This window comes from the organism of the source record quoted next, unplaced genomic scaffold, assembly GCF_019419815.1.
Source record: "Pyrus x bretschneideri cultivar Hongxiangsu unplaced genomic scaffold, Pyrus_bretschneideri_v1 Contig17, whole genome shotgun sequence".
Lineage (NCBI taxonomy): Eukaryota > Viridiplantae > Streptophyta > Magnoliopsida > Rosales > Rosaceae > Pyrus > Pyrus x bretschneideri.
In genome coordinates, this window is record NW_025999468.1 from 3060650 (window position 1) to 3076336 (window position 15687).

At 37.2% G+C, this 15687-nt stretch overlaps 1 protein-coding gene and 2 pseudogenes across 1 annotated transcript; 1 reads left to right on the forward strand and 2 right to left on the reverse strand.

The window, feature by feature from the left end:
* Positions 1-1319: 1319 nt before the first annotated feature.
* Positions 1320-10433, reverse strand: LOC125468169 (annotated as a pseudogene).
* LOC125476080 lies at positions 10289-12272 on the forward strand (annotated as a pseudogene).
* Positions 12273-12946: 674 nt separating this feature from the next.
* LOC125475932 (glutathione transferase GST 23-like) lies at positions 12947-14018 on the reverse strand. The gene is made up of 2 exons (XM_048581401.1): positions 13568-14018; positions 12947-13459 (listed from the first exon to the last, which is right to left on the reverse strand). The coding sequence occupies exons 1-2, from the start codon at positions 13880-13882 to the stop codon at positions 13103-13105; spliced, it is 672 nt and encodes a 223-aa protein (XP_048437358.1). The 5' UTR covers positions 13883-14018; the 3' UTR covers positions 12947-13102.
* Between the last annotated feature and the right edge of the window lie 1669 nt (positions 14019-15687).

Genomic DNA, 15687 nt, shown 5'->3' on the forward strand with positions numbered 1-15687 from the left:
GTGTTTAGTCGATCACTTGCGCCCCAAGTTACTCAGACTTCTTGTTATCAAAAGATTGTCGTGGATGAGTTAAGTCCACATTAAGTTCTTTTTCTTGTCTTGTGACCAAGGACTTTCAATTCATAGTCTTGTATATTCGAATGAGGGCAGTCCAAATCCCTTAAGTCATTTGTTTGGTTCTAGATTGGTTTTAAATGAAAGCATATCCATTAAACTGACCAGATCCCGATATAAATAAGACTTTTAAAGTAGGAAACAGGCAGATATGACTTGAATACATACTGTAGAATGAATTAAGTAATAGATCTACAAATTCAGAAAGCAAACAAAGAGCTTCGGGCAAGATTTCACCTTGTCTGGCAAGGTTGAACCTTTTGCAATCACTTCTCTTTGGGTTTATAGAGGTTTCTATGATAAAAATGGATGAATGGTAAACCAATTTACACAAGGGAATCGATACTACGCCACTAGGGGTGATAGCAGAGCTTTTAAACAAGACAAAAGATAGCTTTTGTGAGGGAGATATCCTGAAAAATGACTGAGATTTGGGCTGATTACAGCTTTTAGATGCAAATATGGCTTGAGAGTAAAGTTTGTATGTTTGTTTGTTTGATTGGTTGAGTGTCCTTGTCTTTGGGCCCTTTTCCTCCTTTTATAGGCAAATTAGCCCGACTGCAGTGACTTTACTCTTGCCCAAAAGCACTTGGAGGGTAGTGAGTCATCAGCTTTTTACTTGTATTGCCACTGAAAAGTACCTTTTGGCTGATTGTGAGTTAGTCCCCATCACTTGACATTTAAATCATAGGCATATGGCCTATGCATTAATGAGAAGGCGCCAATTTGTCTCTGGGCTTGATGCTTGGGCTTGAGACAAGTCTTTCTTTTAATTGGCATTTTTGGACTTCCACACACTTATAACTCAATGTTCAAATATTAACCCAAACAGTATTAATGCATACCAATACAACGCCAGAAAGGATTCAATCTCGTAATTTGAACCGTTCATTTTTCATATTAATGTTTGTCACTGTTGTCCAAGTATTAACGGTCAATGATACAATGATACATAGATATCTACAATGAGCACTAGTCTCTTTGTTTTTTCTCTCCGTGTTCTTTTTTTTTTCGGTCGAATAGGGAGGTTTGTCTAAAACATAAAACTGATTTTTTACAATGCCCTAAAGTTTAAGTGATGGGCGTCTTGCAAAGAGACTATTTCAAGTTTTAGTATCATTTTGTTGTGCATCTAGAAATGGCGTTTATGAGCATGTATTTCTTACATAAGCATTCCCAAACGGGTTCTTCGAAGCTACAATCAATGGCAAAATAAACACATGCACCACTCTTATTCAATAACTTTTTTTTTTGTCAAGGGCTCATATATACTGCCCGAACTTGTGTAAACGTATGTTAAACATTTAAAACAGGGCATATCGTTTTTCAATTATAGGTCATCAAAATATTTTGCAATATACATTTCCTTTACGTAAATCCTCAACAACTCCTTTACGTAATCCTCAACAACTCCAATTAACTTGTACGAACTTTCATCCTGCAAAAAGAGAAAGAAAAAGGAAAGAAAGCAAGTTAACGATCAACTTAACTGCTTTCATAATCACCCAGCCCAATCCGACCGTGAGCTCTCACTACGACGAAGATACTAAGTCGAAGCTAGCCTTTTTAACACGTTTTCACGACGTTGATGACACAAGTCACCAATACACCACTGCGAAAGTGGCTGACATGTCAGCCACAGAAAGCTGCTACACAAGTAGTAATAATAATGACTACAAATACTAATCTTCAGTAAACATGGAAACACTTCAACATCAATGAAAGTTCAACATATTTTAACCTGTAAGACCTATACGAACATATTTTAACCTGCATAATTGGCTAAAGGGAATTGGTAGGACAAAGAAGCACTTCAACAAATGGTGAAAGCATACATACCAGGGCCCGTTTGATAATGAAGACACCACCTAAGTAAATTACTTAGCCTCATTGGCATAGGAGAGACTGGTTCAAAAACCTAATTTTAAGCTAAGGGCCCATTTGATAACCATTTCGTTCATAGTTTTTGGTTTTCACTTTTTCTACTTGAGATATGGGGTAAGAAGAAGGGATGGACGAAGAATGATGGGAGAGAGGGGAAGAAAAAGGAAGAGTGAAAGAAAATAAATCAGTGAAAAGTAAGAACAACTTAAAATAGTTTTTGGTTTTTGATTTCTAGTGTTCGTTTTCTGTGCCTTTCCTTGTTCATTTCTTCTACATCTCTACCACCATCCTTTATTCCATTCTTCTTTATCCCTGCTTATCCCCATGTAGCTCCCCTCTATCACTAACACAAAAAGTGAAAACCAAAAACGAAATGGTTAACAAAAGGGCCTGAAGCTTACTACCAATATCAACACCAAAGTATCTTAAATGCTTGTTACCAATCTCAATAGCTCCTTATCTGGCTTGATAATTATCTAACCACTAATAAAAATGTTATATATACAATAAAAGTGACCACTAAAAGAAAAAAATTCAGTGTGAAGATTGAAAAGAAGTAAAGCCAATAATTAGACAACTAGAAGTAGCACTTCTATACAACCAATTGAGAAGTAAGATTAAAAAGGAAAGCAGTAAAAGGGTGGGGAATATATTTACTAGTCGTGAGAAGATTGGTACCTTTAATTAACAGAACTCTGAAGAATGGGAAAGACAGCATTCTCCATATCACTGTAAAGCGGTCTATGTGTCTCGATCAAAATTGCCTGGGGCCAGCATTCAGCCCATGGATTTGTTCAGCAACAAAAGGATCAATACGAATATCGAGAGTTGAAGCATTAACCTAGGCTCCGAAATACGTTCAAGGATTCTCTGAAACCTGTAAGTTCAACCAGTAGATAGCTGCTGATAAAGCCTGTTATCCAGTTAAAGATAATCATCATTATCAGAAAGTGACTAAAAGATTCACCAAGACTTAGCCCGTATTTCAGTTAATTGATGTATGCTCATTTGACTTCACCAAGCCGTTTTGAACATAAAATTCACATGTTGAGCATTTTACAATGCCTTCCACCAGTCACATTTAACGAACATGAATATAGGATTCCGATTGACACAAATTAAGGACATGAGGTTAAAATTCTTCATATTAGAGAAGCAGGAATTTTGAAACGGTTAAGAAACTAAGGGGGTGATAAGTGTATCTTACCCTAGAATCTTATACGTGGCTTAAACACTATCACATTACACAAGCAACCAAGTACTGTTATAGATGTTTATGTTTCTGAGAGGGAAAAAAAAGCATCACATAACAAGCATTTTATGAGTAAATGGCCTACCAATCTCTTTTGTTGGAATTGGAAGTACCATCTCCATCAATAATTTCCTCCTCCGCAAAGTCTTCTAATATAGCATTTTGCCGTTCGTTGATTTCACATTGTAAAAAATCTAAAAAAAGATGAATGGGATAAAAGCATTCTTGTAGCTCACAAATGTAGAACTAACTGCAATGTCAAAAAACCATTAAACCTAGAACCGCAGTTCGTTAAAGTACAGTAATATAGAACATGATATCAGTCTTAAAAGGTAATCATCATGCAACAATAGGGCTTCCTCTACATGTCTGTAAAGACTATGTATACAGCTGTGTAGAAATTAATCTAGAAGCCCTACGACAGCCAACACCAGGAAAAGAAATTGACTGAAAAACTGTGTACAAGTTCCAGTGAGGCCTTAGCCTGTGGGCCAGTAAGATTTTGAAATTAAAAACTTAAATTTGTAATATATCAGTTACAAGTTTAACCAAGAGTATGCTAGTCATTGACAAAAAAAAAGAGAGTATGCTAGTCAGTCGTCTCTATCAGATAATAACACAAATCATTCACAGAGCAAACCAGCGTTGGTTGTTAACTTTAGTTCAACTTAGGTTTCTGAGCACGGGGGTAAACCAGCAAGTAGAACAGTTTTCACTTGATCAGACCAACGCGCATTTTCATAATTTTAAACAGTTCTTTAGGGGAAAAAAAGGACAACTCCAAGTATAAACAAACACCAATTAAAACAAATGTTTGGTCTAAATGATCTAAAGGACTCAAGTAATAATCATATTACAATGTAATATGTGAGTAAACAGTGCCAAAAACAAATGTGCAAACAACAAAAAAGGAAAGTAGTAAGACATAAACGTATGATATACATAATTATAAAGACAGCTTACGTGGGAAATTGAACCCGGAATCGCACATATTGATCTCCATGCTTAACTAGAAAACCATGTTTTGGCAGTCCTGCAACAACCCTCTGGCTAAGCAAATTTCAATAAAAAAAGGGTACTAAATTTTAAGCATTAAAAAGAATGATATAGTTACCTTTGCCTCTGAGTACCAGATGTTGTCCAGGCTGAACCCCCTTTGGCATCTAACAGGTCCATAATTACAAGGAAGAGTCAATTCGATGTAGGATCAAGAAGAAAGTGGAACAGAGAGAAATATGAAGACAAGCAGAATTGAAAGAGAAAAGTACTCAATAGGCAAAACTGAAATCTAATCACAAGAAGGAGCCAATCTATATGGTAAGTCAGCTAATAAAGTCTTATTAGGAAGCACCAATAACTAACTCACTAAAATAAATATTCAGCCTAATTCACACTCAATCATCTGCCCTAAACAAATAAGAATGTCACCATAATGAACGTCATCATAGTGGGAACTGGGCGGTGGTAATATTAGGCAATGCATGGATGATCAGTTTCCCGATTTAACTACATTTGTTTCTTTTAACATACAGCATATTGAGTTTTACTCTCATTCTTTAGTATTTGTTTTAGTACTTCAATCCTCATATAAAATTCAATAAACGCCCCTACTGAAGAAGCAAAGAACATAAAAAGCTGCCGAGACTGACATACAACACATTAGATTCCTGACCTTAACAATATTTTATTTTATTTTCAAATCAGCAGGATGGAGAGACTTCAGCTATGCTGCACGGACACTCCGAAACCCCGAAGTGTCAGACACCCCAACATGGTCAAGACATGGCAGGGGTTTTTTTGTAAATGTCAAAAACATTTTCGGGCAGTTTTGTAAATATTGAAACTTCTAAAACCTAAAGTTTGCCGACCTCCTCTTCAGTCCTCTTTCTCTCCAATTAGAGGCCATGATCTTTAGTAATGACGACAATGAAGTTCACGAGAAAATTGAAGGAGAGACTTGAAGATCATTGAGACTTGAATCCTGTGTTGTTTAATTATTATGTTTGTGTTGTTTTAATTATTATGTTTGTGTTTTAATTATTATGTCTGGTGAATAAATTTGATGAACACAAGTACTTTGTTATCTATGAATTCGAAGCATTGTTTTTAATATATGTAATATTTTTACTATATTTTAATCGCCTTGTCCTAGCCATATCCGTTCCTTACTTTTTGAGATTTGCCAGGTCGCCGTATCCGTGTCCTTGTCTGTGCAACATAGGACTACAGAGCTATACTGCATCTTATACTTAGCTTATACCATATCGTACTTGATAAAGTAGTCAAGATCCCTGAACCCCAAACTCATGCCATGTAGTTGAGCGTACTTCATAAACTATGCAAGTTGCCTAACAGAACTAACAAAGACCACTTATTCGAGTGGCTACACAGAGAAGTATTCGCAACAAAGTTTCAAGTTAATTAGATACTGGAGGCTTAAAATAAAGAGAAAACTCTTACATTTACTTCTATCTTCCCAGATAAAGCTGGTACCTCAACCGTACCACCAAGAATAGCCTGAAATATTAAAACATTCACCATCAAAAGTAATATTTAATGCCTGTAAAAAAAAAATTATTTACACGGGACAACCGGACAACGAAATTTGCCTTCAATGCCTACTGGAAAATAACTTGCATCAGATACTTTATCCATTATTTTTTTTTGAAGTACAACTAAAATAATTAGAGCAAACATGGAAGTCCCCAAAAGAAACAGATAGTACTAAGTTTTAGAAAGACAAAAAGAAAACAATAATGAGGATGCTAAAAGAATGTTGGAAAAGATAAAGACAGAGATGATGTCATATGGTACAGAAAGGAAAGCACCAGACATTGCCAAAAGAAAATATCTCATGATGTAGAGTAGAAACAAGGTGGCTATTAGTCATATGAATGCAAGGAATCATCCTCACTTGTGTAAAGCTAATATTCGAGTCCACATAAAGATCTGCACTGTCTCTAGCAAAGATAGGATCTTCGTCAACCTACACCAAAGAGAAACAGAATTTGACAGGGCATATCAGGATACGCATTCACAACCATACTAGCTTCTATACAATGAGTCACTTGAATGCAATTGGGTCAAGTTTAAATTATCATATGCTGTGAAAAAATTCCAGAAGCTTGACACAATTCCAGTTTGTCCTCTTTTTAAGGGTGAGCAAAGGATTAAGTCCTCCACAACACTTAGATTATTAGAACATGCTATAAAAGAAAGAGTAAGTTGTGCCTTTAGTTTAATGTATAGCCAGCCTGCCACGCTTCCTCGTGCCCCACTATTCCCAACCTCTGGAACACTGATTGTATCTCCACACCTTTTGAGAGAGAGAGAGAGAGAACTAAGGTAAATAATGAAAGTTCAATTTGAAATCACAACATATGATAATATCTGAACAGTAAAGCGAGAGAAGCTTCTTGTAATGACTCGAAAGTACAATACATAAGGGCAAACAAGCATAGCAAAGTAGCTTCTTTCGTAAAAACTCTTGACAAGATTGTCATGTTTTCTGAACTTGTATTCAATTGACCTTTTAACTCTGTCTACCTATATAAATATACAATACAAGTTTTCTAGAGCCAAATTTTATTTATGTAACACAAATAGGAGAGTATACTGATCAGAAAACCCATTGTTCAACCCCCATTAATCAATTCAAACAATCTATTACCAACCTGCTGGTATGGAAACTTCAACTTGTCTAACACCTTCAATAATCCCTAATCCTCTGCATGACAAGCAATATTCCTGCAACAGGTAGATAAATTAAACACCAACAGTATTACTTGCATCCATCTATTAACCAAAATAGTTTTCTCATTGGGAATCAAGTTAAACCTTGATTATTTGGCCCGATCCTTTACACGTACTGCATGTTGATGTGAATGGAGGAACTGTAACCTGGTAGGAGATTAAAATTCAGAACAGACTATTGTAGTTAATAATTTGTCACACTTGTAGAATGACAAATATAAAATAACATAAAAATCATCTGCTCAAACTGACTCCTTTTGAGAAGAAATATTTCCATAATCATCATTAGCGTAGATCTTTAAGACTTACTCTCCCAATACCTCTGCAAGTAGGACAAACTTTGGTCTTGGCATTTAGTGGATACCCACGCCCATCTGCATTATGAAATATAAGGTACTAGAGAAATTACTTATAAAAGGGGACAAATTGTTACATGGAAATCATGAAAACGAACAATGCAAAATAATGAATCCAAAATGTGTGTAAACTTTTCGACAATAATCTTGTTTGAACTATTGTTTCTCATTGGGATTATAGAGTGGAGTTATTCATCACTCTCCTGACAGCAGGGTTTTGCTTAATGCCATCCAAATACAATTCTTTGTCATAATGGTTCTAATCTACAGTCATTTCTTCTTTCACTCATGTTCTTTTCTGTCCTAAGTGATAGCATGCTGCTAGCGTACTTTGTTTGGGAACTTATCAGATTTGTGATTTGGGGAGGGAACCTTAAAATGGATTCTAGAGTCCAAAATCTTGGTGTTAATCCGGAATCAAAGATAATAGAACTTCAAAAGCCAGAACCTTGAACTCTGACCAGACCCAACCTTGGACTCTGACCAGGCCCAAACAGTACTTCAGATACAAACCCCGACGTCCAGCCACAGACCCCTGAACTGGAACACATATTCTAAACCCCGTAACCTGGACCCTAACAAGAACGAGAAATTCCACAATTCCCAACGTGAAATATCATAGTCACACATAATGAAAAAATCAGAGTCCAAAAAGTGGTTCCTTATACGACTAACCAACAGAATTTATACTAAACATTAGTCATGATTCTTAATTTCTATACAACCAAATTATATAAAATAAAATAAAAAAAGAGTATAAAAAGAAATTCATTGTCATATAAAAGAGAAAATAAATAGATAGTCATCTATATTATGGTCAAAGGTTTCCAAAACACACAATAGTTTTAATTTTTTAGATATATGTTATATTTAAGAGATTTCCTATTAAAAACCACAATCGGATCTTCAAACATTTAATCTACTCACAGCACAAATCACAGGGAACATGTGAAATGACAGAGAGATGCTTTGTGCATCCTTTAGCAGCTTCAGTGAAAGAAAGTGATAACTCCACCTACGAAACACATTAAAAACATTAATCCTTTCAGCTTGGAAGTACAGAACACGAACCACATGATAAATGTAACCATAAGCGAACGAAGTTTACCTGGATATTTGATCCAGCTTGATCGAACTCATGTTCAAAGATCTGCAGTATCAGATGTCTATCAGAGTAAAGATTAAATTGATTAATGATTTCAACAAGCTGCAGTAACAAGCTGCGTTAAGTTTTATGATAGAACAGGCACTGAAATGCCTCTTGAAATATTTTATGAAATGAACTGGAAAAATTAGTTTCAAAACCATATCTAAACCCCCAGCACTACCGTGACTTTGATTCTCATTTCTAAACCCCTCTGCACCTCCAGCAGTATATCCTACATTTTCTGATCCACTTGAGCGCACCTTCATTGAACAAAAAGAACAACTGAGTCAGATTAAAAAACAGTATATGTGATTAAGGATTTTTGATTGCAAAGAAACTATTAAACTTTTGATGGCACAAGTAGAACATGCACACCACATTCTTCCAAGTAGAAGCAAAATAAAAAGTGAAAAAGGGAGTAATCACAACTGAGTACTTACCAAATAGATTCAACTTTTAAACTACAAAAACTAGCTAAAACAATGTGGAGGTGTTTGCGTGTGTACGAGAGAGAGAGAGAGAGAGAGTGAAACCGAGTTTTACCCTGTCATATTGTGCCCTCTTTTCAGGATCTTGCAAAGTCTGGAATTAACAAAGAAAAAAAAGAAGATTAACGCAAACCCTACACACCAAAATTTATGATTGCTTGGCGACAGCTCCCTTAAAATTCATACAGAAATAGAAGTTTGGTAAAATGTGACCCGGCCACAAGTCAAACCTCATAGGCATCTCTTATCTCTTGAAATTTTCTTCTAGAAGAAGGATTGTCCCTATTTGCATCTGGATGGTATTTCTTGGCAAGCTGCATTCATAACAGTGTCAAAAATTACCGTACTGTTTATTATGGAGAATCCCTCAACAAGTTACTCTATAATCAGATACGAGGGCAAAGAAACACGAATAGGGAAAGGACATGACCAGCATTATTGCACATTTCACATTCCAACTTAATACTTCCTACAATATTCATTCGCATTGAAAAAGTTCCTCTCACAGTCCACAACCAACCAGAAATTTTTCTTTCAAACAAGCAAACTCATTTTAAACTGAACCAGACGCTGAACCAACATATTAAGTTTCATTGTATATGGTGAATCCTATATGCAATGCAATAGCCTTAGCCACAACATTCTTTCTATACAAACTAGACCTCAAAATCACACCCAAAATCCTTCATACATGCAACTGAAAATCCGAAAACTGACCGTGCGAAAAGCATTTTTAATCTCTTCTCCGCTTGCATTTTTCGAAACACCGAGAGTCTCGTAATAATCTCGTTCAGGTGCGCGGCAAAACCCTGCAAAGATAAGAACTTTAAGCCATAAACCCACAAAATTCTGGTTGCCACCACTCCAGAGCTCGAACCAACAGACCTATAACGTGTGAAAACCTGAGGCATGGAAATAACGATTTCCCAATGAGGTAGCCAAACCAGCCACCGCACCGCCAGAGCTCGAACCTAAGTTCAAACACTATAGAAATTAAGAACGGTTCCAACTTCTCCTACAATACCTACAAAACAGTCAGGCACGAGCAGTGAAAGCAGCAGCAAATAAGCTCACCAGGTGTTGGATACAATGCCTTATTGAACGAGGAGAGGCCCCTATGCCAATCAGCTTGAACAATAGGCGACTCTGCCGCCACCGCCACCGATGACACCAAACGCCTCCGCAGCTGCATTCCAATACATAAATTCTATGAATAAAGCAAAATTCATGAAGAAAACAGAATCAGTCTTCGAGCTTCGCGTCGCTCACCAGGCCGAGGAAGCTCCATTTTCGCATGTTTTTTTACAGAGGTGTTTGATTCGGCTACTGTGATCGATGACGCTCCAGAAGTAGCAATCCGGTAATTTCACCGCCGCCGACTGGGTTTTGTTTCAGTACTTTGCGTGCCCCGGGGGTTTAAGTCTTTAACGAGCACAAACGGTGCCGTTTTAGTGTTACAATTCATTTCAGATATTCTGGGACTGGGACCCACCAGTTACACTACTGGATCTTCCTTAAATCCTGCTGTGAACTCCGCCGTCCTGGACTTCCATGGCTTGGCCGTGTACTCGTCGCCGGCCTGAGATGGTGGTCCCGCATTTCGCAAGCTCGGCAAGGCGGAGGCATCTGTCATCTCTCTGCTCTTGAAATGATGGTCGCAGGGACGACGAGCTTCAGAGCAAGGTTTTGGGGCTGAGAAAACGGGTTTGCAGCGCGACCACCGTAATTCAGAATTGGGTCGACGGAGGTCGCAAGGTCTGCGTTTTCTAACTCCGCGGCGTCTCCGTTCAGCTCTTGAAGTCTAAACGCTTCGGCCACGCTCTCCAGGTTTCAATTCTTGTTCTGTTTGCTCAAAAATGTTCTTAAAATTTGTAAATTAGGACATTCTGCAGAGTTTTTTTTTTTTAGATTAAAGTTCTCAATTTCAAATAAAAGTTTGGAAATTTAGTGAATTTAGAAAGAGAGGGGTAATAGATTGCTCATCTCCGTAATGCAATGGTTGATGGGGTTAGTTTTGAATTTGTAGATTGTTCTGTTGATATCAGGTGCTAACATGGATGGAAACCCGAAGCGATTTTTGAACATCGCCAGGTGATCATGCAATGAGGTTGCAGTCAACCATAAATGTGAATGGTATGTTGGAAGCTGAAGAGTATTTTGAGCAACTTTGCACTGCTTTAAAAAAAGCTGCTTGTCTCCCTCTTCGTTGTGGCTATGTTGTGGGGAGGGACACAGAGAAAGCTGAGGCGCTTATGCTGAAGCTTGGCGGTTTGGGGCTCATTGTGAACCCTAACTCGTATAATGAGATGATGAACCTGTATATGTCCACATCTGAATTTGGGAATGTGCCCCTTGTTGTACAGCAGATGAAGAAAAACAAGATACCCTTAACTGGTTTATCCTATAACCTTTGGATGAATGCGAATGCCAAGCTATCCTGGTTTGGTTTGGTTTGGTGGAGATGGTTTGTAAAGAAATGTTGAATGATAAGAATGTCAAGGTTGGATGGAGCACTTTGTCTACTTTAGCTGGTATCTATACGAAAGCAGGCCTTGTTGAGAAAGGCAGTTTCACCCTGAGAATTGCTGATAAAACCGTGTAATTGCATTCGCCTTGGTTGTTTTTTCCTCATTACACAATATGCGTCTGTAATGAGTAAAGAGGACATTCTGCGACTTTGGAAAGCTAGTAAAGCGGTTGCTGGGAGAATTCCGTATACCAATTACATGCAGATACTGTTGTGCTTGGCGAAGTTAGGTGATATTGTAGAAGCCGAGAGGATTTTTATGGAGTGGGAACCCAATTGCTTTAGGTATGATATTCGAGTCTCCAGTGTCCTTCTTGGTGCATATATGCGGAATGGAATGACTGAGAAAGCTGAGGCCTTGCATCTGCACACATTGGAGAAAGGCGGTCAACCAAATTATAAGACATGGGAGATCCTTATGGAAGGAAGGTTGAAAAGCAACATGGACAAAGCCGTTGAAGCGATGAAAAAAGGGTTTAGTGTGTTGCAAGATTGTCGTTGGAGGCCATCAGATGATACTGTAATCACCTTTGCTGGTTATTTCGAAAAGCATAGGAACATTGAGGATGCAAATTGGTATATCAGAGTTATCCATTTATTTGGTTTTGCAAGTTTGACATTATACAAATCACTGCTTAGAATGCGCCTTTCTGCTCAGAGATCAGCCTCTGACATCCTGAAGATGATGGAGGAGGACAAAGTCGAGATAGTTGAAGATACTTATGCCCTGGTTCAAGCCTTCAAGGTGTGACTAATTAATTGTAATTTTAATATTTATTGATTTAACGTATTCATTTATGTTATTTTATTCAAAAATATGGTAAAAATACGGGTAGAATGCATGAATTTTATATGTATTTTTGAAAAATGTTTGTAAATGGCGTGTTTTAAACATGAAAAGCATGTGCTTACCTGTATCGTACATTAGAGTTTTAAAAATTGTACAACTTAACGAATCATTAATACGTTTATGGAAGACGGCATTTTTTTTTTTTAATTCATACAAGTGCTTGTATAATACGCATAGTATACGCGATTTACTAACTATGGAACTGTTGTGCATGGTAACTTAGGCTTCCTATGAAGGCTCACAGGACAGGTTAATGCTTCTCTGACTGTTGGTTGGTGAATCAATGACTCGAAGGAGCAATTGTTCATGAAAGATATAGGTCCACTGATTCAGGGAAGTTGCTTCTTTGTTACTTAAAGTGGGAGAGAAATATTTATCCAATAGTCTCTCCTCCTCCAGTTTTCTAATCCATACAGTAAGGGACGCAGCACCTGTGTCAGTGTGTAGATTGTTATGGAAGATCGCTGCATCTTGGGTCATTTTCCTTCACTGCGACCGAGCAATCAACAGATGAAATGTTTGGTCATGATTTTTAAGGTATTATTTTCCCTGATATTATTTCTTTAAAGCGCTGCTGAAATGCAAACATTTTAATTGTATTTTACCAATTTATTGATCTATGATATCATGAATTGAGCTGATGCTCACTTTATTCCTCGTACACAACCATTTTTGTGAATAAAATGATGATAAAAATATGCAGGGACCATCGAGAGATGGCACCGAACACTTCAACTTGATGCTGCTGTCAAAATCTTGTGAAACCCTCTGTTGTGCTCCAGCAATTTATCTCGAGGGGGCACGCATTCTTTGAGAACAGGAGCCTCGAGAACTCTTCCAAACCAAGCGTTGAGCAGAGGCATGGTCTCGGCATCAGTCAGGTTTACGTCTGCTATCTCCTCGACGATTCTAGCCCACAATCCAATCAACCCAGCAGCTATGTCCACAAAGCCAACGGTTTCTCCTCCGAAGAAGTCCTTTCCCCCAAGTGCACTTTCCAACGTCTTAAGGTTCTCTCGCGCTTCTTTTGCCGCCTTCTCTTTCTCCTCCCCTTGGTTGGTGAATGCACTCATAATTGCCGGCACGCACTGAAACAAACAACAAAAAATGGTCCGTTTGAATGCTAATTCACCCAGTTGGTGCTTGTGAATATTATGAATGAAAGATTCCTTGATCAAGATAGCTCATTCGATTACCTTTTCATCGATGAATCTGGCCCAGAAGCGTGCCTGTGCCCTTTCGTAGGGATCTTGCGGCAGGATCGGATTGTGCTTCCACGTCTCATCGATGTATTCGAGTATAATGAGCGATTCTGCGACCGGCTTCCCGTCGTGCACAAGAACGGGTACTTTTTTGTGCACGGGGTTGTAACGGAGGAGCAAGGGGCTCTTGTTTGGGAGGTCCTCTTCAACATACTGGTACTCAATCTCCTTGATTTTCAAGGCCCATTTTACTCTGAGAGCGAAAGGACTTGCCCAGTACCCAAGCAATTTCACTGATTCTCCAGACATTGTTCGAGTTTTATGGCATCATTTTCCCAATTCCGCATGCCAATTTATAGACAGAATTCAATGATGACGTCATTGCTGATGTCACGGAAGCCAATGCTTGACTTTTCTTTATTGTTTTTTTTTTTATTTTTTACATTTTCCTTCTTTTTTGACCAGACGAATTTTCTTGCAGTTAGAACTTTGAGTTTGACCTGCAACGTTTGAGATGGAGACGGCTTTGACTTGTCGTAAGCGACTTTTGTCTTCTAGCTTCTTCTATTATGTTCTTCGGATATATTATTATTGCAGTGGTCCCGTTTATGTAGATAGATGTCTTTTGGTCGTTGGTTATTGTGGAATCAATGTTACATCAGTCAAAATTTTAGTATGATTGTTAGATGGTTGAATGAGTTGTATTCTTCTGTATGTAACGTAATTCAACTTATAAGTATAAGTTGTCGTTTTCCTTAAATTTACAGGACTTTCGTTTTTCCCAAAAAAAAATCTCTCTCTAGTTCTTCATTTTCCTCCATCTTGTCTGTTCTTTAATTCTTCTCAATGTAGTTAACAGTTCAATAGGGTAGTGATGTTTTAAATTTACTCACATATCATTGTGTTATTAAAGCAGGGCGCTACCATCGGAGTATATGCGGTCCATAAAAATCCTTGTTCTTTCAGATTTAATTTTACTTATTTGTCATTGTGTTATATAAAACACAATGATACAATAAAAGTATATGTGGTCCTTCAAAGTCCTCGTTCTTCCGGCTTTAATTTGAATGCCCCAACTCTCCTATGCAATTTTTCATACATGAGTCGTAGATTGGTTTCCCATGTAAGTCTAGCAGGTCAAGATATTCATTTTGAAAAGAAAAAAAAATTACTTATTTACTAATATATGGCATATGTTTAAAACTATTTTCACACTCCTTTATGTCCTGTTTCATTTTTTTTGTTTGTTATTGTCTCGATTCACCGTTGAATTGTATGATTTAATGGCTAAAAAAACAAGAGGATAAAGACGGAATATTCAAATCATTTTCCCATATGTTTAGAATTAGTGCTTTTTACGCATCATTTTTACCTTTCACGCATTCATTATTTACCTCTCACATGCTCTTATTAATTTTTTGTCGTTAATTATTTTTAATTCATTCAATCTGACAACAGAAAATTGATAGAAGTGTATAAAAGTAAAAATATGTACTTCAAAACTAAAGCAAGGGAACAAACGCAATTAATAGTTGATGCATCTACTTTAAATGACATTTCTATAAGAGGGAAGGGAGTAAGATGTATACCATTGGTGGAGAGCAACGCAACGTGGAAGTTGCAGATGTTGCCTGGAGTGTTTAATTTTAATTTTAATTTTTTTTATTTTATTTAGCATTGATCTTTTCATATTTCTTAAAATAAACATGGTTTTTAATAATTCAAAATGAAATATTTAACAGTAAAATAACGAAATTGACCACATTGGCTAACAGTAACACAAGGACAAATCTGCCAAATTGAAAACTTAGGAACTAAATTGACCAAACACGTAAAACACAAGGACCATTTTGACATTTAAGCCTTTGTTTTTGGACATTCTCTCTCAAATTGGATATGAACATGCTTATTTCTTTAGAAAAACTAACCAAAAGGGCTTCAAAATTTTAAATTTTAACCAAAAACCATATACAAACTTTATTTAACGATAAGGACGAAAAATAAAAAATAATCCAACCCAACCGCGCGTAAGCACGCGCCAACCAATTCAAATATCAAATCAAGCCTTTGCTGTAACTGTGAGTAGATAGAACTGATAAGAAGACTAACGTGCA